Source organism: Bombina bombina, chromosome 5, assembly GCF_027579735.1.
Source record: "Bombina bombina isolate aBomBom1 chromosome 5, aBomBom1.pri, whole genome shotgun sequence".
Taxonomy (NCBI): domain Eukaryota; kingdom Metazoa; phylum Chordata; class Amphibia; order Anura; family Bombinatoridae; genus Bombina; species Bombina bombina.
This window is the reverse complement of record NC_069503.1, coordinates 569564785-569589613: the sequence shown is the minus strand read 5'-3', so window position 1 is coordinate 569589613 and position 24829 is coordinate 569564785. Positions and strand designations below refer to the sequence as shown.

The window sequence follows — 24829 nt, the reverse complement described above, 5'->3', positions numbered from 1 at the left end:
TTGTAGCTGCGCAACACACTTCTATTTTTCTCAGCATCGAAGGGGTTAATCATGTAGCTTATAAGGTTAATTTTAGATGTAGTTTAGAGATTACCCTCCCACCTTATACTTCCCACCCCATGATCTCTTCCAAAGAGCTGTCCCTGCCCCCCCCCACACTCATCTCCACCATCTTAGGTACTGGCAGACAGTCTGCCAGTATGCATTTTATGGCTTTTTATTATTGTTATTATAATTTTTTCTCTTGCAGTGTAACGATCCTCCTCAACCCTCCCACATCCCTGATCCCTTCCAAACAGCTCTCTCCCTGTTAACAATGGCAACCGTCTTTGGTACTGGCAGCTGTCTGCCAGTACCTAACATACATATATATATTTTCAGTTTTATATATATATATTTTAAATGTTTTCTGTAGTCTAGTTGTCCTTCCACCTCCCACTCCTGATGATCCTTATATATGGGAACCCCCACCCCCCCATTCCATCCCTCCCTCTCCCTTTTATTTTCATATGCACTGTTGGAACCCTCCCACTATATATATATAACAAAGAAGAAATCCAGGCATCCCAAGTAGGTAAAAAACAAAAATGCTTTATTTTTCAATTAAAAGCATAGATGGCAGAGCCTCCAGAGTAAAAAATAGAACACAGCCTAACATGTTTCAGCCATTGCGGCCGTAATCATAGATATCACTGTTGGATCCCTCCCACTATATATATATATATATATATATATATATATATATATATATATATATATATATATATATATATATACACGTCAATTTAGGTAATGGGGTGAAAATAGTTTTTTTCTTGTTTTTTTTACTTTTAGATTTAGTGCTTACGAATTAGTGTTTGAGGAAGAAAATAAAAACTTTTGAAGTTTTATTTTAGTGACAGTTATATGCAGTTTAGTTTATTTGTTTTTAGTGAGAAATTTTGTATGTATGATCAAGTTGTGAAAACCAGTTTCTCTCACTAAAGCCACAGTTTAGCTAATCTATTCATAGTGTTATTTTCAGTCAGCATTAACTTAAACGTTAAACTATTTATCATCTATCTATCTATCTATGTAACTCTGTGACTACTCTGTGTTAGTTGAATGCATTATAAATCTATTCAATTATATTCATTTACTTCCAAGAAACACAATCACATAAACACAAATGTAATAATGACAGATTGTGCATTACACAATGAGCTTTCTTGTACAAAATCACTCTGACCCACTCCAAAATGAAAAACATAAATATCATGCAAAGCTCTTTTTTTAACAAGAGAAACAGTTAGCCTATTTTAAAAAAATGTATGCATTGATTTTGATGTTCCTCAGCACTAATATTATTATAATGCTAAATTGGCATTAGTAAGCATAAACCTGCATTACTGGACATATCAATTGCATAAACATATTGACAAAAGACTGCAGTCATTACAATTTTTTTTAATAAATTAATTCACAGAAGTTAAATGAAGTTTCATAAGTAAAATCTTTAACCACCATAGTACAAAAAACTATCAATTAACCCAAAATGTTATATCTCCAAATCTAGAATTAGAAAACCCAGAATTTTTCCGAAATCCAGACTTTTTAATTACTATTTTTTTGTTTTATATTACTATAAACTACCTTTGCCCCCAACCAGTAAGTCACAATCTTCTCAGTTTGCATTTTTATTTTTATGTTTTAAAATGTATATACTAGCTTATATTTATTTAAAACTACAACTATATATTTTCTAATTACAGTACTATACCATGGCTCTATGTATACAAAAGTATTAAAAATGATCTAAAACTACCTTCAGGTTGCATATATATGCTGTATTAACACATGTAATATATATATATATATATATATATATATATATATATATATTCACCCTGTACTATGTTGAAAACACATAATTACCACATTATTTGGTGTTTTACTTTGTGAAATTAGTGTATTTTTTTAAAATATACACTCATTTCAAATCTGACTGCAACACACTCCAAAAAATGGGACAGGTGTAATAGCGATGCGACAAGTTAAAATTAAGAAGGTGATGTGAAACAGCTGAAACAATCGTGTAATCATAGTATATAAGGAGCCTCCAAAAAAGGCCTAGTTCTTCAAGAGCAAGGATGGCTCAAGGCTCACCAATCTGCTAACAGAGGCATCAGTGATTAATCCAACATTTTGAGAACAACATTCCCCAAAAAAAAATCAATAGGATTTTGGGCATTTCACCTTCTACAGTGCACAATATAATAAAAAGATTTAAGAAATCCGGTCAAATCTCGGTGCGTAAAGGGCAAGGCCGAAACCATTTCTGAATGTGCGTAATCTCCGATCCCTCAGATGTCACTGTCTCAAAAAAGTTATGAGTCTGTAATGGATATCCTGACATGGGCTTGGAAATAATTTGGTAAACCTTTGTCAGTCAACCCCATTCGCAGCTGTATCTACAGATTCAAGTTAAGAGTTTACTATGCAAAGCAGAAGCCAAACATCAACACTTTCCAGAAGCGCCAACAACTTCTTTGGGCTCGATCTAATCTGAGATGGACTGTAGCTCAGTGGAATTGTGTTTTGTGGTCCGACGAGTCCACATTTCAAATAGTTTTGGGGAAAAACAGCCATTGTGTTCTCCGGGCCAAAGGGAAAAGGACCATCCAAGCTGTTATCAGCTCCAGGTACAAAAACAGCTTTTGTGATGGTATGGGGGTGTGTCAGTTCCCATGGCATGGGTAACTTGCACATCTGTGAGGGCACCATTAATACTGAAAGATACGTATACATTTTGAAGCAACATATGCTGCCATCAAGACGTTGTCTTTTCCAGGGACATCACTGCAACGCCAAACCACATTCTGCCCAGATTAAAAATGCATGGTTGCGTAAGCAGAGAGTGCTGGTGCCAGCATGGCCTGTCTGCAGTCCTGACCTGTCTCTGATTATGAGAAGCGCAAAGTAAGGCAAACAAAGGCCCCGTACAGTTGCGCAGCTAAACACATGCATAATGGATGAATGAGGGAAAATTCTGCTTGCTAAACTTAACCAACTGGTGTCTTCAGTGCCCAAACGCTTAATAAGTGTTATTAAAAGAAAAGGTGATGTTACATAGTGGTAAACAGTCGACTGTCCCAACTTTTTTGGAGGGTGTTGCAGTCATAAGATTTGAAATGAGTATATATTTTCAAAAATACATTAAATTTACAAAATAAAACATCCAATAAAGTGTTAACAATATGTTTTCAATATAGTACAAGGTGAATTAAATTTTCAAATTACACTTTTTGCTAGTTTTTTTTTGCATTTTCCATATTCTGACAACTTTTTCAGAGCTGGGGATGTTTCTAGCTATCTATCTATCTATCTATCTATCTATCTATATATATATATATATATATATATAAAGTCAATCTCAAGAAACCTCACGCTCAGCAAACTGCATCTCAAGGTTCCCAAAGCAGGCACGGCCTCCATTGAAAAAGGTTCCAGTGGGAGCCGAAACGTTTGGACCAGGCCACCTGTCTATGTAATAAAAGCTGTTTGGTTACAAATTCCCTGTTTGAATTGCCTGCTTTGGGAACCTTGAGATGCAGTTTGCTGAACGTAAAGTTTCTTGAGATTGACTGTACACTTTGTCTAGCAGGATGGTGATTTGATGGTGTGTGCAGTTTCTCCCCATGCTTCTTTTTATATATATATATATATATATATATATATATATATATATATATATATATATATATATATATATACACACACATCTGTTTGTGTGTGTTACTCTATTACTACTACTGTCACTGTTCTACATTATTAGGCATATTAGTTATATCAAAATATTACATTTATGTTAATAATTTATAGTTACGAGTAATATACAATAAAGTCAATATTATGATCATTAAACCCTGTTAGCTCAGAGGCATATTAAATATCAGTGTATTTATTATTATTTTTTTGCTAAATTAAATACTCTTTGAAATATCAATCCTTTGAACTGGTATATAGAAAGTTAAAATTGTGTTCCATAAGAACACAACTTCATTTGTTGAAAGCTCCACTTTAACCTTATGATTAATCATTGTAATGTTTTTGCAGCTTTGTAATTTAGGTTTTTCAACTACAAAAAACAAGTCACAGAGTTATATTGTTTCTGCTCCGCGTACTGTATGATTCAGTTGTCTGACTGTTAGCCTGTTTCAGACGCATTAAACCAAACAAATAGCACATTGGAAATATAATTATGTTCTATTTTCATTTTGTTCCCGCTATATACCACTTTATTTATTAACTTATTCAGGTGAATGTGTTACAGAGTTGAACATTTGTGTAATGTGTATATTTGATTATATTATAGAATAAAATATATAATAACAACTTGTGCATTACATTCTTTGAAGTAAAGGTGGAAATATGCTACAGACCTTTGCACGTTATAATTCTTCACTGCATTTATTTTATAGAACGTCCATACTTGGAATATCCTTTGGGGCTGCATTTCTGTTGCTTTCATTCATCCTCTTTATATGTTTTGCGGGACAGCTCTTGGTATGTATTGATCAAAGTTAATAATTAATAAACTTTATTTTTGTACACAGCTAAATTTGCTATAACATCAGTTTTCTGAAACATTTGTATTTTTAAATATTTTATACATTTAAATAACAAGTACATTTTTTAATTTTCTTAAAAACAATTATTTTAATGTTTAGGTCAAACAGCAGTTTATAATAAATGTGTCATAGGAAGAAAATTATAATTTGGGATATTTTTTATATTTAATTATTAATATTACTGAGAAACACTTTTTAAAATTGAGCTAAATAGAGGTTTCTCTATGAACCATATATACTGGGGGGGGGCCACCTACTACTACTATTTAACAAAACTCCTCTAGTCAGCATGGGCAAGAAACTGGCTGGAGCTATTGCACATGTTTCCTACCATACGCATAGATAGGGGAATCTCCTACTCTTCCTGTAGAGACCACAGCCTCTTGTGAGGAACTGACAGGAAGTAATGGACCCTGCAAAAATTAAGTAAAAAAAAAAGAAATACAATTTTAAATCCTTTTAAAATGATAAATATTGCATAAGTAAATTATCTTTTGTTATTATTATACATGTATTAAGTATTTTATTATAACAATGAAACTTAAAGGGACACTGTACCCAAAAAAATTCTTTTGTGATTCAGATTGAGCATGAAATTTTAAGCAACTTTCTAATTTACTCCTATTATCAAATTTTCTTCATTCTCTTGGTATCTTTATTTGAAATGCAAGAATGTAAGTTTAGATGCCGGCCCATTTTTGGTGAACAACCTGGGTTGTCCTTGCTGATTGGTGGATAAATTCATCCACCAATAAAAAAGTGCTATCCAGAGTACTGAAACCAAAAAAAAAGCTTAGATGCCTTCTTTTTCAAATAATGATAGCAAGAGAACGAAGAAAAATTGATAGTAGGAGTAAATTAGAAAGTTGCTTAAAATTGCATGCTCTTTCTGAATTACAAAAGAAAAATTTTGGGTACAGTGTCCCTTTAATGAAATATAGAAATATATATTTATATATATAAATATATAATACAGTACTGTGCAAAAGTCTTAGGCCACCATTAGATTTGTTGTTTTAGCAATGGTATAATGACCATATATAATTATTTCTCAGTCTCTTAATTAGAATACAATCAGAAAATGCAGGATATTTGTATGCAGTATTAAAAATCAGAAATCAATCAAAAACAATTTCTATAGGCTAAAGTGGCAAGTATTTAGTGTGACTTCTCCTAACACTTGAGGAATAGCAGGAACCTGATCTTGTAAACCTAAATGGAGTTGAACCCTAATTAATGTCATTGCTAACACCTGTATTTGTCCTGCTATTTCATGTCAAAATGACTGCTTTGAAAAAGGTCTATTACACCAGGTTTGTGCAAGACATGCTTGAGAATTACATACACATGTAGTATGAGTTTAATTCATTGGAAGCTTTCTAATAAGATGAACTTTCAATCACATAATTGCATTCAAAATACCAAAAATCACAGAATTTGACAGACATAAAATTATACTTTTACATCAGCAAGGCCACTCTCAAAGGGAAATCAGCAAATAAACTGGATATGCAAGATGTGTTATTCAAGCTTTTATAAAGAAGTTTGCAGAATAAGGAGAGGTCAAGGACAAAAAAAGGACTGGAAGGCCAAGAAAACTTTCCAAATCTGATGAGAAGTTACTCAGAGTTTCTTCTTTGAGAGACCAGAAGTCCAGCAAGGACCTGGCTCAGCATCTGGCAGCTTCATCGAGATGCCAAGTTGACCCTTCGACAGTCCCAAGAAGATTGATTAGGAATGGTCTTTTTAAAAGGGTAGCAGCCAAGAAACCACTTTTTCGGAAGGGGAACAGGATGATAAGGCTAATATATCCTAAAGCTCACAAAGATTGGAATGAAGATCAGTAGAAAAGAGTATTATGAAGTGACAAATTCAAGTTTAAAATGTTTTGGTCAAATTGCCGACAATATGTGAGAAGTGTTAGAGAGAGATGGAGGAATTAGTGCTTGCGGCCTTCATTTAAACATGGTGGAGGGTCTGTCCTGGTTTGGGGCTGCATTTCTGCCAGTGGTGTTGGTGATATTGTCCGAATTGATGGGATTATGAATGCTGAAAGTACAGACAGGTTTTAATTCATCATGCCATTCCTTCTAGAAAGCGCCTGATTGGGAATGGTTTTATTTTTCAGCATAATAATGATCCCAAGCACACTGCTAATGCAGTGAAATCATATTTGGAGAGAAAAACAGCTGATAAAAAAATGACAGTCATGGACTGGCCTCTACAGAGTCTAGACCTGAATATTATAGAGGCAGTATGGGATCACCTGGGCAGAGAAAGAAATAAAAGACAACCTAAATCTAAAGAACTCTGGGAAGTGCTGAAAGAAGCCTGTTATAATATACCAGAAGATTAATTCAGAAAACTTAAGGATAGTCTCCTCAAGATAGTTCAAGATGTGCTTAGTTCCAAGCTATGACTATAGCTCTATGCCAAAACGCGTAAGCCAGCCAGCCAGAGGATCCTGTGCATTTGTTTGACAGTCTTAATTTTATTATTTCTTTTGGAATAAATGCTAAGTTTTACTTTATGCTGCTGCTCGTTCTCTTTTGTATGGACTGTATTAGTTCCAAGGGAGGTCACACTTAATACTTTTGCCTGAAGAAGCCATTTTGTTCTTCAAATTGTGTATTTTTATATTTTCTGTACACATTTTGTGTATTTTCTGTTTGAATCTTAATAAAGAGACCAAAAAAAAAAAAAATATGGATGGTCATTAAAACTTTGCTAACACAACAAATCTAAAAAAGTAAAAAAAGAAAAATCAGTTTTCTTTTTTATAATATGTGGTATATTTATTAATAAGGATTTAAAATTTAGTGAGAAACTGATTGTAAAATTACATAGAAAGTTGAGACAATTAGCTTTGCATTTTTTGCCATAAAAGTAGTAATTACATTCTATTTGTAAATGAATTCATCAAGTTACCTCAAACCAGCACTTTTGAATCTATGTGATATATTTTAATATCTTCAGTGTTTGTTTTAAAACCAAGATGAAACCATTGAAACTAAAAGTTGAATATAATGTACATTTAAGATGACCTACTTTTTGCAATACATACAGTACAATATTAGGTAATCATTTTTAATGTAATTATTACTACTATGGGTTTCTTCCTGCAAATGCAGCAAGTTTTCTATTTATCAGTTATTTATGAATGTTATTTTTGCATTGAGTTTCATCCCGTCTATTTACCTACCTATATTTACAAAGTAGGGAAAAAAATTGTTTTTGACGTTGAGGCAGAGGACTAAAAATTTTTTTGAAAATTAAGTCTTTTCCAAACTCACATCTTCAATTATTATTTTATTTTTTTACAGTGCTAAGAAGCATATCCTTTTTTTAAAAAAAAAATGCACTTGAAAAATAAGCAATTTCTTTTGTAAAAAAGAGATTAGGATTTGTAAATGAGCTATTCAACAACAAAATAAATATCACAATAAGAGGCTCTCACACAAACAGTGTATAATAATATCAAAATACATAGCTGACTAACTAAAATATCTATAACTTTATAAATGCCCAAATATTTATGGATCTATATATATATATATAAATATATATATATATATATATATAAATATATATATATATATATATGTAAAGAAGGGCACTCTCAGGATTTTTTGTAAAGATGATGAATATATTTATTATGACAAAACAAAACATGTCATACGTAGAAAATTAGAGTCAACGTTTTGGCTCTCATATGAGCCTTCTTCAAGACGAACTAAATCTGTAATCAGCTATGAAGCCATGCTCCCAAACTAGGAAATGTGTGTGTGTGTGTGTGTGTATATATATATATATATATATATATATATATATATATATATATATATATATATATATATATATATCTTCAATTAAGCACTTAAAAAAATATGTATTTTAAATTAATGATTTAAAACAATGTAAAACAGTAATTTTGTAATAATTTGTGCACTCTAGGGATGCATTCAAAATTACATTTACTATGTTTCAGGCATGTTTGTAAAGAATTGTTGTGGTTGTAATTGCTTTAACCAGTTAGCAATAGTTGGAAATTCTCCTTTCATGTGTTAGATGTAATGTATTTGGTACTTAAAGGGACATAAAACCCAAGTTTTTTTCTTCATAATTCATATAGATCATGTAATTTTAAACAATTATCTAATTTGTTTTGTATTCTTGAAATCTTTTATTGAAAAGTGTACCTAGGTAGACTCAGAAGCAGATTTTTGTGGCTGCACATGTTATTGGCTCACCCAACGCATTTAGCTAGCTCCCAGTAGTGCATTGCTGCTTCTTCAACAAATGATACCAAGATAATTAAGCAAATTTGATAATAGAAGTAAATTGGAAAGTTGATTAAAATTGTATTCTCTATCTGAATATTTGGGTTTTGTGTTCCTTTAATGCAACTGTAGATGTTAGTGCCAGGAACACTCACTAACGAATCTGTGGAAAATCTGTGAAATGAGGCTTAATAAATTTTAAACATGGCCTCGCCATGACAACACCCCCCATGGCCAACCTCACCATGGTCACCATGTCTGTTGTTTTACCCCAATTCAGTGGCAATTACAGGATTTACTTATGAGGGTCTACTTCTTTGAAGCTCCCCAGTGTTTTTGTTGGCCAAGCTTTAATGAGCTTGGACGTTTTGTTGGTGGGGTGGTCCATAAGTTCCACCTTTGAGAAAAAATGTTGTGATAACTTTATTGCAATCTTCTTATACTATGATGTAAGGAAAAGAAAACAATATACCATAATAATATAAAAAGTAAACAAAAAATAAGAATATGATATCCATTAAGTACCAACACTAGGGGATGTTTCTGGTAACACTTTGATCTTTTAGTAATATCATGAAAATGTAATACCCTTGGAACATTTTCTTCATTTGGTCATTTATATGTAGGAAACATCAATTATTCAATTTTAAGATGTCCACAAATTAACAAATATAACAATATATTATGTATTTTTTCCCTTAAGATATCCCTGCATTTTAATTCATTGGTTATTTTACCCCTTTAGTGAACATCCTGATTCTATCATTAATTAATCAATTTCTATGTTGCCTTAATTAATTTCTATGTTGTCCCAAACTTTAGTTTTCTACAGTACACCAAATGGTTCACGTATTTGTTATGTTGTCTTCATTTAATCTACTTCAATGCTTTTTAAGGTCATCTAAAGGTAAGACTTTTTACTTAGTGTTTTCTTTTTTGTTGCCATTTATAATTCCATTCAGTGTTATTTCTAGTTAAAACCTCTTTTACAGCATTGATTTTTCTTTCTTGTTATTAACTGGTAATATCTCTCCTTTAAGCCTCATTGATCTAGTTTAAAAACACCTCTATATACCATCAATTAAAGAACCAATTTGTTGTCAAAGCTGGCAGACAAGCCTTCACACATTTGGATTACTAGATATTTATTTTCACATATGAGAACAATGATAAAATGTTGCATATACTTGCCTGGAATAAATAAGTGTGACCTTTGAGATTATATATAGTGTGTATATAGCCAAAACAGATTTCATTCAATGACATTTTATGAGTGCAGTATATTAGTTCTGTCATGCGGGAGTTATTTTTCAGCCTGAAGAAAAATACTCATGTAAATTATATTTTTTATTTCTTATGTTATATCAATTGCACAGAGAAGTATGAGAACATAAGATTTAGCATCCCATAGTATTGATGTATTAAAGTGATTTACATTTTCCCTTTTAATTAAAATAATATGCAAATAATGGCATTTCATTGTAAAAAGTTATCATTGATATTTGGCATTATTGGATATTTTGCCTGAATGAAATAATAAAACCTAGAATAAAATCCAAATAAAGACAGTGCCCTATTGTAGCTATTTAAATCAGTATAGAACTCCGTAATTTGGCTGTACAGTGTCATCATGTGTCTAAGTTTCATAGAAGGAGGTTCTAAAATTTTGTAATTAAGGAATGAAATATTTTCTATTATAATTTTTAATGTTTATTAAAATAATAACAGGTAGATCGCAACCCTGTTACTATGTATGGCTCAAAAAATTTAGAATATCGTGCAAAAGATCATTTATTTCACTAATGCAACTTAAAAGGTGAAAACTAATATATGAGATAGACTCATTACATGCAAAGCAAGATAGTTCAAGCCGTGATTTGTCATAATTGTGATGATTATGGCTTACAGCTCATGAAAACCCCAAATCCACAATCTCAGAAAATTAGAATATTACATGCAATCAATAAAACAAGGATTGTACATACCTGTAGAACAATATCGGACCTCTGAAAAGTATAAGCATTCATACTGTATGTACTCAGTACTTGGTTTGGGCCCCTTTTGCAGCAATTACTGCCTCAATTCGGCATGGCATGGAAGCTATCAGCCTGTGGCACTGCTGAGGTGTTATGGACTAGGATGCTTCAATAGCGACCTTCAGCTCTTCTGCATTGTTCAGTCTCATGTCTGTCATCATTCTCTATGGGGTTCAGGTCAGGGGAGTTTGCTGGCCAATCAAGCACAGTAATCCCATGGTCATTGAACCAGGTTTTGGTGCTTTTGGCAGTGTGGGCAGGTGCCAAGTCCTGCTGGAAAATGAAGTCAGCATCCCCATATAGCTCGTCTGTGGAAGGAAGCATGAAGTGCTCCAAAATCTCCTGATAGACGGCTGCATTGACCCTGGACTTAATGAAGCACAGTGGACCAACACCAGCACATGACATGGCTCCCCAAATCAACACAGACTGTGGAAACTTCACACTGGACTTCAAGCATCTTGCAGTGTGTTCCTCTCCATTCTTTCTCCATACTCTGGGTCCTTGGTTTCCAAATCAGATGCAAAATTTGCTCTCATCAGAAAAGAGGACTTTGGACCACTGAGCAACAGACCAGGTCTGTTTTTCTTTAGCCCAGGTAAGACGCTTCTGACGTTGTTTGGTGTTCAGGAGTGGCTTGACAAGAGGAATACGACATTTTAAGTCCATGTCCAGGATCCATCTGTGTGTGGTGGCTCTTGTGAAAGTCCCCAACACTTTTGAATGGCCTTTTCCTGACAATCCTCTCCAGGCTGCGGTCATCCCTGCTGCTTGTACACCTTTTTTTCCACACTTTTCCCTTCCACATAACTTTCTATTAATGTGCTTTGGTACAGCACTTTGGGAACATCCAACTTCTTTGCAATTACCTTTTGAGGCTTTCCCTCCTTATGGAGGGTGTCAGTGATGGTTTTCTGCACAACTATCAGCTCAGCAGTCTTTCCCATGATTTTGATTCCTACTGAACCAAACTGAGAGACCATTTAAAGGCTCAAGGACCCTTTGCAGGTGTTATGGCTTAATTAGCTGATTAGAGTGGGACACTTTGAGTGTAGAATATTGCACCTTTTCACAATACTGTATTCTAATTTTCTGAGATTGTGGATTTGGGGTTTTTCGTGAGCTGTAAGCCATAATCATCATAATTATGACAAATCATGGCTTCAAATATCTTGCTTTGCATGTAATGAATCTATCTCATATATTAGTTTCACCTTTAAAGCTGCATTAGTGTAATAAATGAACTTTTGCACGATATTCTAATTTTTCGAGTTTCACCTGTATATGTATGTCTTGTATATATAAGGTCCATGTATTACGGATTATTTTATATGTTTATTCAATAAAAATTAATTTTTAAGGAAATCTAAGTTGCGACTTTTTCTATCTATAGTGAATGCTTTATATGGTGCTTCTTTCTCTCTTTATTTAGAATATTAATTTTAGAGCAGCTGGGGTTGGCATATTTTTACCTGGTTTGTTTTAATGACCAAGTTTAGTGGATCGTATTAATGAGTCAGTAGAGGCCTAGCCAGTCTTCTGTAGTGTTTAACATGCATTGTAAATAAAGTCCTCTTTTCAATGCATGACTGAAAATGTGCCTTGTTCATTTAACAATTATTTTGGAGCTTTGTACATCTGTTGAAAAGTATTTGAAATCTACATTATACATGGAATTGTTTTAATTATATATATATATATATATATATATATATATATATATATATATATATATATATATATATATATATATATATATATATATATAGATTGTCTGTGCATTGAAGGGAACATGAGATGGATATAAATTGAATGTTTTATTTTTGCTTAAAAATGAAAATAAATGAATGAATAAATAAATAAATGCACTTGGGAAGTCACAGCAGTTCTTTTGCTGTGTCGACTTCCTCCATGACTTGGTTAGTGAGGATTGACTGCTGCTTTAGTTTTCTACCATGTGGATTAAGAACTGTTGATCGCATGGCTTGTGAAGAACTCTCTCTGTTTTGTCCAGGGACTAAAACATCATATATTGAACCTTAAAAGGTTTCCAGCTCAGGACACAGCATTTGGGTGATTGCTTGTGACTTTTGTTGTGCTGATTATACCTCATAAGATTAATGAGGTTTGAGAGTGTGAGAGTATATCTTCTTATGTTTTATTTGAGTAATATTACACTTAGATGCTCTTCTTCGCACTTCTCTCTTGGTTTTTATACATTTATTTCAGTTATTCCTGCCACCAGTTCGGCAGTATTTTGGAAATAGCAACGAAGAATGGATATTTGCACTTGTCTTCCTGGACTGTTATCGTCTTGATTATATATCCTATTACTAAGCAAAATTGGTAGTAATATAAAGCCATAGTTGTGTCTTCTATTAGCAATGATTTTCTATGAGATCTAACTGTAAAATTAATGTGTGAGCAAATTTACTTTATTTCTTGATGTGAGAGCTCCATAATAATAATAACTCTTAATATTTATACAATTATTATTACTTTTATTGAATTCTACTTTAATCCCCCCCCCCCTTACTTTACATATAATTTTTACCAAAGCTTTGTTCAGTGTAACCAGGTTGAAGTTAAAGGGTTCACTTAAAGGGCCATAATACCCAAATGTTTAGACACTTGAAAGTGATGCAGCATAGCTGTAAAAAGCTGACTAGAAAATATCTCCTGAACATCTCTATGTAAAAAAGAAAGATATTTTACCTCAAAAGTTCCTCAGTAGCCACCTCCCATTGTAAAGTATTTCTAAGCAGCATTTCAGTGTGTCTGTCCTGGGACAGCTGAAAGGATGAGCCTCGTGAACTCTCATATTATTTCACCAATAAGGTAAAGGAAGCTTACTATGAAATCTCATGAGAGTTAAGTCAAATCTCATGAGATCACAGTAAGAGTTAATGACCTCAGCACTGCTGATGCTGAATGGTTGCTGTTCATTTCTTCATTTTTTTTTTTATTTTTACCTGCAGCTGGGAGCAGGTGAAGTATAACTTTTTACACAGAACTTGCTCTACTGAGCTGAGGAGATTGTGAGGTAAAATATCTTCCTTTTTTACATAGAGATGCTCAGGTGATATTTTCCTGTCAGCTTTTTACAGTTATACTGCATCAGTTTCAAGTGATTTAGCATATGAGTATTATGTCCCTTTAAAAGGAATACCATTGGCATGCATAATAAAGAAACAAATAATAAATACAATAAGTATCTTGTTTTTGTAGTGGAAGCAAATAAATCAAAGTATTAAAAGTATATGCATCATTTTCACATCTCATTATGTTAATTTCATTCAACAAACCATTGACAGACTCATAACTATGCTGATCACTGAAACCTAATATCTCAAGGTACATTTTTGGAATTAGGGAGATTTTAGAAAATCTGTCAAGCATATATTAAATATTTATTTACCGGTATATGTGTGTGTGTGTGCATTCCTGTGTGTATAAAATCTATCTATTTAATTTAATTTAATTTAATTTTAAAACGTATTTAATCATCCCCAATAAAAGGATTCAGGAAATGAGAAAAATAAAACAGATTAATAAAGTAAAATAATTAGGTGGTGAGTGTAGAAAAACATAAATTATTTTAGTGTAATATGCTCAGATGGTTTCCAAATAGAAAATGGTGTAAATATGTGCTTGTCTAGTTACACCTCAGATAAATGAAGTACTGTATATAAAAAGCTTTTCAAATGGATATGTTCCTGTGTAGTAGGTATCAGTTTAAAGGGACATTAAAGGGACAGTCTACACCCATATTAAGCGTCGCTTATACTTTCTATTTATAGCTGATAGTGCTAACTCACCCGCTCTAATCTTGATATGTTGATTTCCAAACCGACATCTCCGAAATTAAAAGTTTATTTTCACCCGTTATAAATGGCCGCCAAACTCCGCCCATTCACTTCTCCTTCTAAATTTTTCGCAGCTTCTCTATCTAATCCATGCTCGTGCACGGTCAGTCACCTACGTCACATGCGTGTGAATACGCATGCCCGAATATACACAAGTGACGTGACTGCAAATGTCCGTCTGCGCTTCACGTTTTCTATTCCCCTTATAGATTTTTAGTTCCGACGCTAGACGTGTCCTTGTTATTGCTCAAATTTATGTGTGGAAATTTAAATTATATTTTCGTTCCGGTTTTTTTGTTCCACAGTGTGTGCACATGCGCGAAACGACGAAAGCGCGATCAAGTTTTTCCATCCGTGATCTATTTTTGATTGGATGGTTTCAATCAAGAGGCTTGATGATGTAATATTAGGAGGGGCATGGCGGCCATTTACAAGGAAGAAAAAGTGAGTTTGGAATATGAATAAGTCCGGTGGTGAATCACTATTGTGACTGAAGTGGGACGAGTTTGAACTATCGGCAGCAGATAGAAAATATAAGCGACGGTTAATACGGGTGTAGACTGTCCCTTTAAACACTACATAAATGCTAGGTAGAATAATGTATTCAAAGAAAAGATTTGTCTGAGAATTATAGCTTAGGTTACGTTCTCTGCTGTGGCCTATTAAAGGCAGTTATAAACAGGTCATTAGAGTGTGCAGCCAATGGTTGTGTGGAATATAACAGTGTTTTGCACTTCCATTTCTAACAGGCCTGAAAAGCTCACAATTTCAAAATGGAATTACAGGAAAATAGGACAAAAAATAATGAAAATATATTGCAGACTTTTTTTTTATATATATACCATTTATGATTTTAAATTACCATCTCAAAGTATTTAATGTCCCTTTAATAAAACCTTATTAGAATTGTCCTGATAGATGTTCTAAGTCTGTGACAGTTAATAGGAGAGGAAAACTCTTAAATGTTTATAGACTTTTGAGACTGTTTCTCCAACAATAATAGGGTAAAGCTATAAATTTAAAGTTGTTCTTTTCCTATGTAATCAACAGTAATATCAACAGGAAATTGGTCACAAAAATAGCTATAGTCCAAAAAAATATAGTTTATGCAAGGCTCAATTGAGCGAACCTGTAACTGATCAGGAATTTCGGCTCAAGGTAAGTCTAGCCCATCATCTCGGATATCCAACTGTATGTATCCAGACATTGGTTGGCTGCAAGATTATCAAAAGGAAGGTGTTTAAGTTATGTTGACTCTTTTTATAAATTGATGGATATTATGCAATATGAATCAAAACATACCACTATGCTATTGGTCAAAAGGTCAAGATCAGGCTAAAGAACTTTTACGTTACCTTGAATATCAGCCAGTGATTTAAAAGATCTGACCTATGTTTAAGAAAGAAAAAAACAAATCAGTTGATTAGTAAATATATAGCATACAAAGCATTCTATATATGAGAGATTGAAGTATTATATATTATAAACTTGCCTGATTTGATATAAACACAAGTAAAAATAATGTGATCAAGAGATTGTTGTATTCATTAGAAGTAGGGCACCATCTGGATGCTTCATACATACAGCTTTGGTAACAGACTCTGTAATTTAGTAAACTATTAATTATAGTGTAGGGCATTTTTTTAATCTAAGTAATACTTGTATAAATAAATTAAGCTGAAAATCATTATGAATGTAAGTAGCCATAAATAATTTAATTTACCATTAGTACACTAGTAAAATGACAATGGAATTATAGTGTGGTTTATTTTCACTAAAAACTTAATCCACTAAGCAAGGGAACACTCGGTTTTATTTAATATTAGATTAGGATTCTTTATTTGAAATGTATTGTGTGTAAACCTGATTTCTTTTATCTAATTAGCAAGAGTCCATGAGCTAGTGATGTATGGGATATACATTCCTACCAGGAGGGGCAAAGTTTCCCAAACCTCAAAATGCCTATAAATACACCCCCACCACACCCACAATTCAGTTTACAAACTTTGCCTCCTATGGAGGTGGTGAAGTAAGTTTGTGCTAGATTTCTACGTTGATATGCGCTTCTCAGCATGCTGAAGCCCGGTTCCTCTCAGAGTGCAATGAATGACAGAGGGATGTGAAGGGAGTATTACCTATTAAATGCAATGGTCATCCTAACGGGGATCTATTTCATAGGTTCTCTGTTATCAGTCGTAGAGATTCATCTCCTACCTCCCTTTTCAGATCGACAATATACTCTTATATACCATTACCTCTGCTGATTCTCGTTTCAGTACTGGTTTGGCAATCTACTTTATGTAGATGAGTGTCTTTTGGTAAGTATGTTTTCCTTTATTAAGACACTCACAGCTATGGTTTGGCACTTTATATGTAAAGTTCTAAATATAATGTTTGTACTTATATTTGCCATGATTCAGGTTTATCAGTATATTTCCTTTTTGCAGGCTGTCAGTTTCATTTTGGGAAATGCATATAAAAAATAAAAAAATTTCTTACCTGAAATTTTCTATTTGACTTTCTTTCTAAATTGCGGGCTGTTAGGCTCGCGGGTGCGCAAAATGCTATAATTTATTGCGTCATTCTTGGTGCGAGACTTTTTTGGCGCAAGAATTACGTTTGTTGATGTAAATTCGTCATTTCCGGCGTCTTAGTTGACGCCGAGAATTTTCACGTAGTCGCGTCATCTATGACGCTCGTGTTTGTTGCAGATGTTTTTGGCGACAAAAATATTTTGTCAGTTGTGGGCATCATACTTGGTGCCAGACTTTTTGACATTATTTAAGTCTTCATTTATTTTTGCTTCTGGTTTCCAGAGGCTTATTTTTTTTGCATTTTTTCCCATTCCTGAAACTGTCATATAAGGAAATTGATAATTTTGCTTTATATGTTATTTTTTTCTCTTACATATTGCAAGATGTCTCAATCTGATCCTGTTTCAGAATCCACTATTGGAATCCTGCTGCCTGATGTCGGTTCTACCAAAGCTAAGTGCATTTGTTGTAAACTTGTAATGAGAGAAAAAGACAGGCGCACAAGGCACAATTCAAGTGTAGGATTTTATTGTACTAGTAAAACACACGGTTAAAAACACTTACTAGATAAAGGTTAAAAGTCAGCATTGAGAGCATATGCTCATTAGGATTATCGCAGCTCCTGCAGCACCAGGGAGATAGTTGGTCCTTTTCCTCTCCGTTTACGAAAAGACTAAGTGGGCGACGGTGTTCCGGATCCTGTCACCCCAGTCTTGGTAACGCTAGTGCTGAACAGTATTCTTTAACTGCTTTCCTGATAAGTCTTTTTTGTTCGGATGCCTGACGCGTTTCCCCCGACTCCGGTCGGGCTTTATCAAAGGCTGGATAAATTGAACTTGGCGCCTCTTTGTTTTAAAGGTATGTCCGCCAATCAGATGGGAGGTGTGCGCTTTCTAGCCAATCATTACTAGAAGGTGTGAGCGCATATGTAAACCCGGATTTAAGATTGTATATCCCTAAAATAGCATGCAGTAACAATATTTTTACACATAGTTTCATACAGCGAACACGTGAGGGAAAGACAAAAAACAAAATATGAGTACAAAGATACTTCTAAGAACAAATAAAAGCAGTGCAATACATAACGTTCTCTCTTATTGCAAACAAAGTATATGTAATTAATAGACAACAAATATGCATTGTATGTTTCTAGTGAGACCCATATTAGAACGTTTTACCCTTATTTGTATGTTAATGGTTATAAAATGATAATTATAAGGATTTTGAACGTTTTATATTGTTGATAGACCTAAAATATAACCCTAATATAATTTTCTACGTTAAAACAGAACACTTATGAAAAACTTGTGAAATATTCTTTTTAATGATAAAACTTTGCTATGTAATAGCCATACAGGATTCTGTCCATATTCACTTTAAGTTTATAAATTTAATTTATTTGGTTAGCTTTTATCAAAAAATGCGAAATTTACTAATTTGAATAAGTTAAATGAATGAATAATTGTTAACAAAAATTAGTAAAAAACGTTATTGTTAAAAAAACGTTATTATTAAGAAATTCCTAATTAGTTTTTGTTTAAAAACATAGTGTAGATGTGTTAAAGTTGATGTTGTAATATCAAGCTGCGCTATATATATATATTCTAGAAGATAACAATTATGTTGGGGAGAGTATCCTTGTGATCTTGATGATTAACAAAAGATGCCCTGAAAACAAGGTTCTTTAGGGGACATCATTTTGCCTTTAAAATGCAATATTTAAAATTCAATATTTTTGAAAAAATTTTAGTTGAGTTGATTGGTATATCTGAAACATTAAGATATGTTTTCGAAGGGATATCATGTGTTAGGAAAGGGGATATTATACACACTAAAATTTATAGCTGTTTAAAATTGGGATGTTAAGACTATAGATGAAGATGAGGATTGGAAATGACCTAGCTAAAACATGTGCAAGTATTATGGAAGTTCTGACCGCACAAAGGGAAATTATTGCATAATTTTATAAAAAGGCCGCCACATCTATATCAATGTTTAATCCTAAGGGCTGCAATGTTTTTAGCTTGTAGATCCACTTTGTTTCTAGTTTTCTTAGTTCAAGTAATCTATTTGGTTTTGTGTATGGTACTTGATCAATTACTTGAATCTTTAAAGAACTTGGATTGCTCCCATGGCAGTCTAAAAAATGTTTTGGGACACTATGGTTCTCCATTTTTTCTTTAATGTTGTACAGATGCTCATTTGTCCTACGCCTTATCTTTCTTTTCGTGCGACCCACATATAATAGGCCGCATCCACATTCTAATAGATATACAACGTATATTGAGTCACAGTTGCTTCTAAAGTCTATGCTATAGGTTTCTGTAGATAGGCTGTTATGGAATGTGGGCGATTTGTTTATGTGTTTGCACATGTTGCATCTGGTTTTTCCACACTTCATAGTACCTTTCCAATTCATTAGCCAATTGTCTGTGTTTGGGTTGGTCTTATTTTTATGAATGGGTTTGATTCTACTGGGGGCTAATATGTTTTTTAAACTCCTTCCTTTCTTGTATGTGAAAATGGGTTTTTCTTCAAGCTGTGGACCCAAAAAGGGATCTGATTTTAAAATTGGCCAATGTCTAGTGATTATGTCTTCTAGTTTTTTAGAACCTTGATTATATGTAGTTATAAATCTTATGGGATTTTGATTTTTGGATTGAGATTTAATTAAGTTATTATGCAAATTGGTCCCTATTGCCATTGAAACATCAGTGAGATTCTTCTCTCGAAAGAAAGACTCTCTATCCATGGCAGCTGTATTTGCCTTTACTTTATTTAATGCCTCTGGATTGTATCCTTTATCCAAAAATTTCTTCTCTAAGATATCCGCTTCCATATTGTAATCCAAATTATGTGTGCAATTTCTCCTGATTCTTGAGAACTGACTTTTGGGAACATTATTTATCCAACTCTTTTTGTGTGCGCTTTTAGCTTGTATAAAGCTATTGCAATCAGTAGTCTTCCTATAGTTTTTTACAGCAATTTTCCCATGGGGATCTTTAAAAAGAATCAAATCCAAAAATTCTATTTTTTCTTTTGATATATTTTTAGTGAATTTTAAATTAAAATCATTACTGTTCAGATGGTCCATAAAATCATTTACTCGTTCTTCATTGCCCTTCCATAAAATAATAATGTCATCTATATATCTAGCATAGATTAAAATATTGCTTAAAAAAGGGTTATTTCCCCATACATAATTATTTTCAAAGGCATTTACATACAAATTCGCGTATGAAGGGGCAAAGGTGGTGCCCATTGCCGTTCCTCTTTTCTGTACATAAAATTTGTTTTCAAAAGTAAAATAATTTTTATTTAGAATAAATTTTATACTTTCTATTAGAAATTCAATTTGGTTAGAAGGAAAGGACCAATTTAATAATTCTAACTCCACTTTTTGGATGCCATTACAGTGTGGTATACACGTGTATAGCGATGAAACATCGCATGTTAACCAGATCATATCTTCCTCCCAGTTGATCCCTTCAAATTTAGTAATTACTTCGGTAGTGTCTTTTAAATAAGCTCTGGTAGATTTTACCAGGGGTTGCAAGAAAAAATCGACGTATTTTGAGAGCTTATCTGTGATGGACCCAATCCCGGAGAAAACGTTCAAAATCCTTATAATTATCATTTTATAACCATTAACATACAAATAAGGGTAAAACGTTCTAATATGGGTCTCACTAGAAACATACAATGCATATTTGTTGTCTATTAATTACATATACTTTGTTTGCAATAAGAGAGAACGTTATGTATTGCACTGCTTTTATTTGTTCTTAGAAGTATCTTTGTACTCATATTTTGTTTTTTGTCTTTCCCTCACGTGTTCGCTGTATGAAACTATGTGTAAAAATATTGTTACTGCATGCTATTTTAGGGATATACAATCTTAAATCCGGGTTTACATATGCGCTCACACCTTCTAGTAATGATTGGCTAGAAAGCGCACACCTCCCATCTGATTGGCGGACATACCTTTAAAACAAAGAGGCACCAAGTTCAATTTATCCAGCCTTTGATAAAGCCCGACCGGAGTCGGGGGAAATGCGTCAGGCATCCGAACAAAAAAGACTTATCAGGAAAGCAGTTAAAGAATACTGTTCAGCACTAGCGTTACCAAGACTGGGGTGACAGGATCCGGAACACCGTCGCCCACTTAGTCTTTTCGTAAACGGAGAGGAAAAGGACCAACTATCTCCCTGGTGCTGCAGGAGCTGCGATAATCCTAATGAGCATATGCTCTCAATGCTGACTTTTAACCTTTATCTAGTAAGTGTTTTTAACCGTGTGTTTTACTAGTACAATAAAATCCTACACTTGAATTGTGCCTTGTGCGCCTGTCTTTTTCTCTCATTTCATGTAATCATTTCTGAGCCGGGACCAGTGGGATTGCTGGCTGCGACCAGGCGGCACTACAGTGGCACTACAATCAAAACAATTTTTTGCTTTTCTACGGTTCATTTGAACATTATCTCCTACAAAATCAGGACTATTCACGGAACTTACAAATATCTTCTGTGATTAACACCTAAGGTACTGTTACATAGATCTGTAAAAAAAAATCAATTTTCTCAAAACTTAGCACTATCCTAAAGTATCAAATTCCAGATCTATTGGCTGCTATTATTATATTTTTCTGTGGACTTTCTTTTAATCATAGGCTTTTTAATCATAGGCACTTTAACCTATATCCATTCTAGGAATAAGGGGTTTTTGAGTATTTTTAACATATTATCTGTTATTGATTTTTTACTCTGTTTTATTAATTGTATTTTAACTGGTATCTAGACAGTTTTCAAATATTTTCAAAGCTTTTAACTTTTGGATGAGCAACTCATACACCATCACAGTGGCGACAACATATAACAAATAACATTAAGTTGGCAACAACTATTTAAATTTTTTTTTTTTGTTTCAGTACATGAGCGCATAAAATCACAACCAGTGTTTTGTTGTAAACTTGTGGTAACTTTACCTCCGGCTGTAATTTGTGATAGTTGTCATGACAAACTTTTACATGCAGACAATATTTCCATTAGTAATAATTAGGGTTGCACCGATACCGATACTAGTATCGGTATCGGTACCGATACCAAGTATTTGCATGAGTACTTGTACTCGTGCAAATGCACCGATACTTAAACCGATACCTCCACTTCCTTCCCATATGCTACCTTGTGGCGTTTTTTCAAACTGCATGTTCCCATTTCATTTTAAACTGGAGTGGAGACTAAATTAAAAATTGTTTACTACTGTTCTGCCAATACAAATTGCTGTTATTTGTATTATTGTAGGAGAGATCACTGTACCTCGTTCAGATAAACCCCTGAAGTACTGGGCATTTAATAAACAAATTTCCAGCTCTGGCTAAGATGGCCCAAAAATATCTTTCTGCCCCATGCAGTATGGTGGAAAGTGAAAGACTGTTCAGCTTAGAGTCGAACCTCCATACAAATGTCAGATTGATGTTATATAACAGCCCTACAACCCAATATCATCACCCCTTTAAATTTAATATTTTATTGTAATATTTTTTTTATTTATAAACATGTTCAGTAAACTTTGTGACAAATAAAACTGTTTTATTATATCATAATATCTTTTGAATTACAGTCCTTTATAATTATAAAGAAGGAATCTTAAATAATTAGTCTGTATTGTGCTTGGTAAACTCTCACATAAAATTTTTAAAAAAGTATCGGTAATTGGTATCGGTGAGTATTTGAAAACAAGTATCGGTACTTGTACTCGGTCATAAAAAAATGGTATCGGTGCAACCCTAGTAATAATCCATTACCTGTTGTTATTCCTTCAACATCTAATGCTCAGGATATTCCTGTTAATGTGAGAGAATTTGTTTCTAATTCTATTCAGAAGGTTTTGTCTGTTATACCACCTTCTAATAAACATAAAAGGTCCTTTAAAACTTCTCATAAAATTGATGAATTTTTAGATGACCGACAACATTCTGATTTATCTATCTCTGATGAGGATCTATCTGGTTCAGAAGATTCTGCCTCAGATATTGACACTGACAAATCTTCATACTTATTTAAAATGGAGTATATTCGTTCTTTATTGAAAGAGGTGTTGATTGCATTAGATATGGAGGAGACTAGTCCTCTTGATATTAAAACTAGTAAATGTTTAAATTCAGTTTTTAAACCTCATGTAGTTATTCCTGAGGTTTTTCTAGTTCCTGATGCTATTTCAGATGTAATTTCTAGGGAATGGAATAGACTGGGTACCTCTTTTACTCCTTCTTCAAGGTTTAAGAAGCTGTACCCTTTGCCGTCTGATAGACTGGAGTTTTGGGAAAAGATCCCCAAAGTTGATGGGGCCATCTCTACTCTTGCTAAACGTACTACTATTCCTACGGCAGATAGTACTTCATTTAAAGATCCTTTAGATAGGAAACTTGAATCCTATCTAAGGAAGGCTTATTTATGTTCAGGTCATCTTCTTAGGCCTGCTATTTCTTTGGCTGATGTTGCAGCTTCTTCAACTTTTTGGTTGGAAACCCTAGCGCAACAAGTATCAGATCATAATGTGTATAGCATTGTTAAGTTAATTCAACATGCTAATAATTTCTTTTGTGATGCCATTTTTGATATCATTAGAGTTGATGTCAGATATATGTCTTTAGCTATTTTAGCTAGAAGAGCTTTATGGCTTAAATCTTGGAATGCTGATATGACTTCTAAATCAACGTTGCTATCTCTCTCTTTCCAAGGTAATAAATTATTTGGTTCTCAGTTGGATTCAATTATTTCAACTGTCACTGGGGGAAGGGAGATTTTTTGCCTCAGGATAAAAAATCTAAGGGTAAATTTAAGGCTGCTAACCGTTTTTGTTCCTTTCGACAAAATAAGGAACAGAAACCTGATCCTTCCCCTAAGGGAATGGTTTCCAATTGGAAGCCTTCTTCAGTCTGGAATAAATCCAAGCCATTTAAAAGATCTAAATCAGCCCCCAAGTCCGCATGAAGGTGCGGCCCTCATTCCAGCTCAGCTGGTAGGGGGCAGATTAAAATTTTTCAAGGATATTTGGATCAATTCAATCCAAAATCATTGGATTCAGAACATTGTTTCTCAAGGGTACAGAATAGGTTTCAAAGTAAGACCGCCTGTGAGAAGTTTCTTTCTCTCACACATTCCAGTGAACCCAGTAAAGGCTCAGGCTTTCCTGAAGTGTGGTTCAGACCTGGAGGCATCTGGGGTAATTGTGCCAGTTCCTGTTCAGGAATGGGGTCTGGGGTTTTATTCAAATCTGTTCATTGTCCCAAAGAAGGAGAATTCTTTCAGACCAGTTCTGGATCTAAAAATTTTGAATCGTTATGTGAGAACTCCAACATTCAAAATGGTGACTATAAGGACTATTCTGCCTTTTGTTCAGCAAGGGAATTATATGTCCACAATAGACTTACAGGATGCATATCTTCATATTCGATTCATCCAGATCACCATCAGTTTCTGAGATTCTCTTTTCTAGACA

At 33.6% G+C, this 24829-nt stretch overlaps 1 protein-coding gene across 1 annotated transcript in view; it reads left to right on the top strand.

The window, feature by feature from the left end:
• ADCY2 (adenylate cyclase 2) overlaps positions 1-24829 on the top strand; it is a 1612539-nt gene that overhangs the window by 1268069 nt on the left and 319641 nt on the right. The window contains exon 15 of the mRNA XM_053715803.1: positions 4461-4545. Within this exon, the coding sequence (XP_053571778.1) occupies positions 4461-4545 (85 nt within the window). The remainder of the gene's footprint in view (positions 1-4460; positions 4546-24829) is intronic.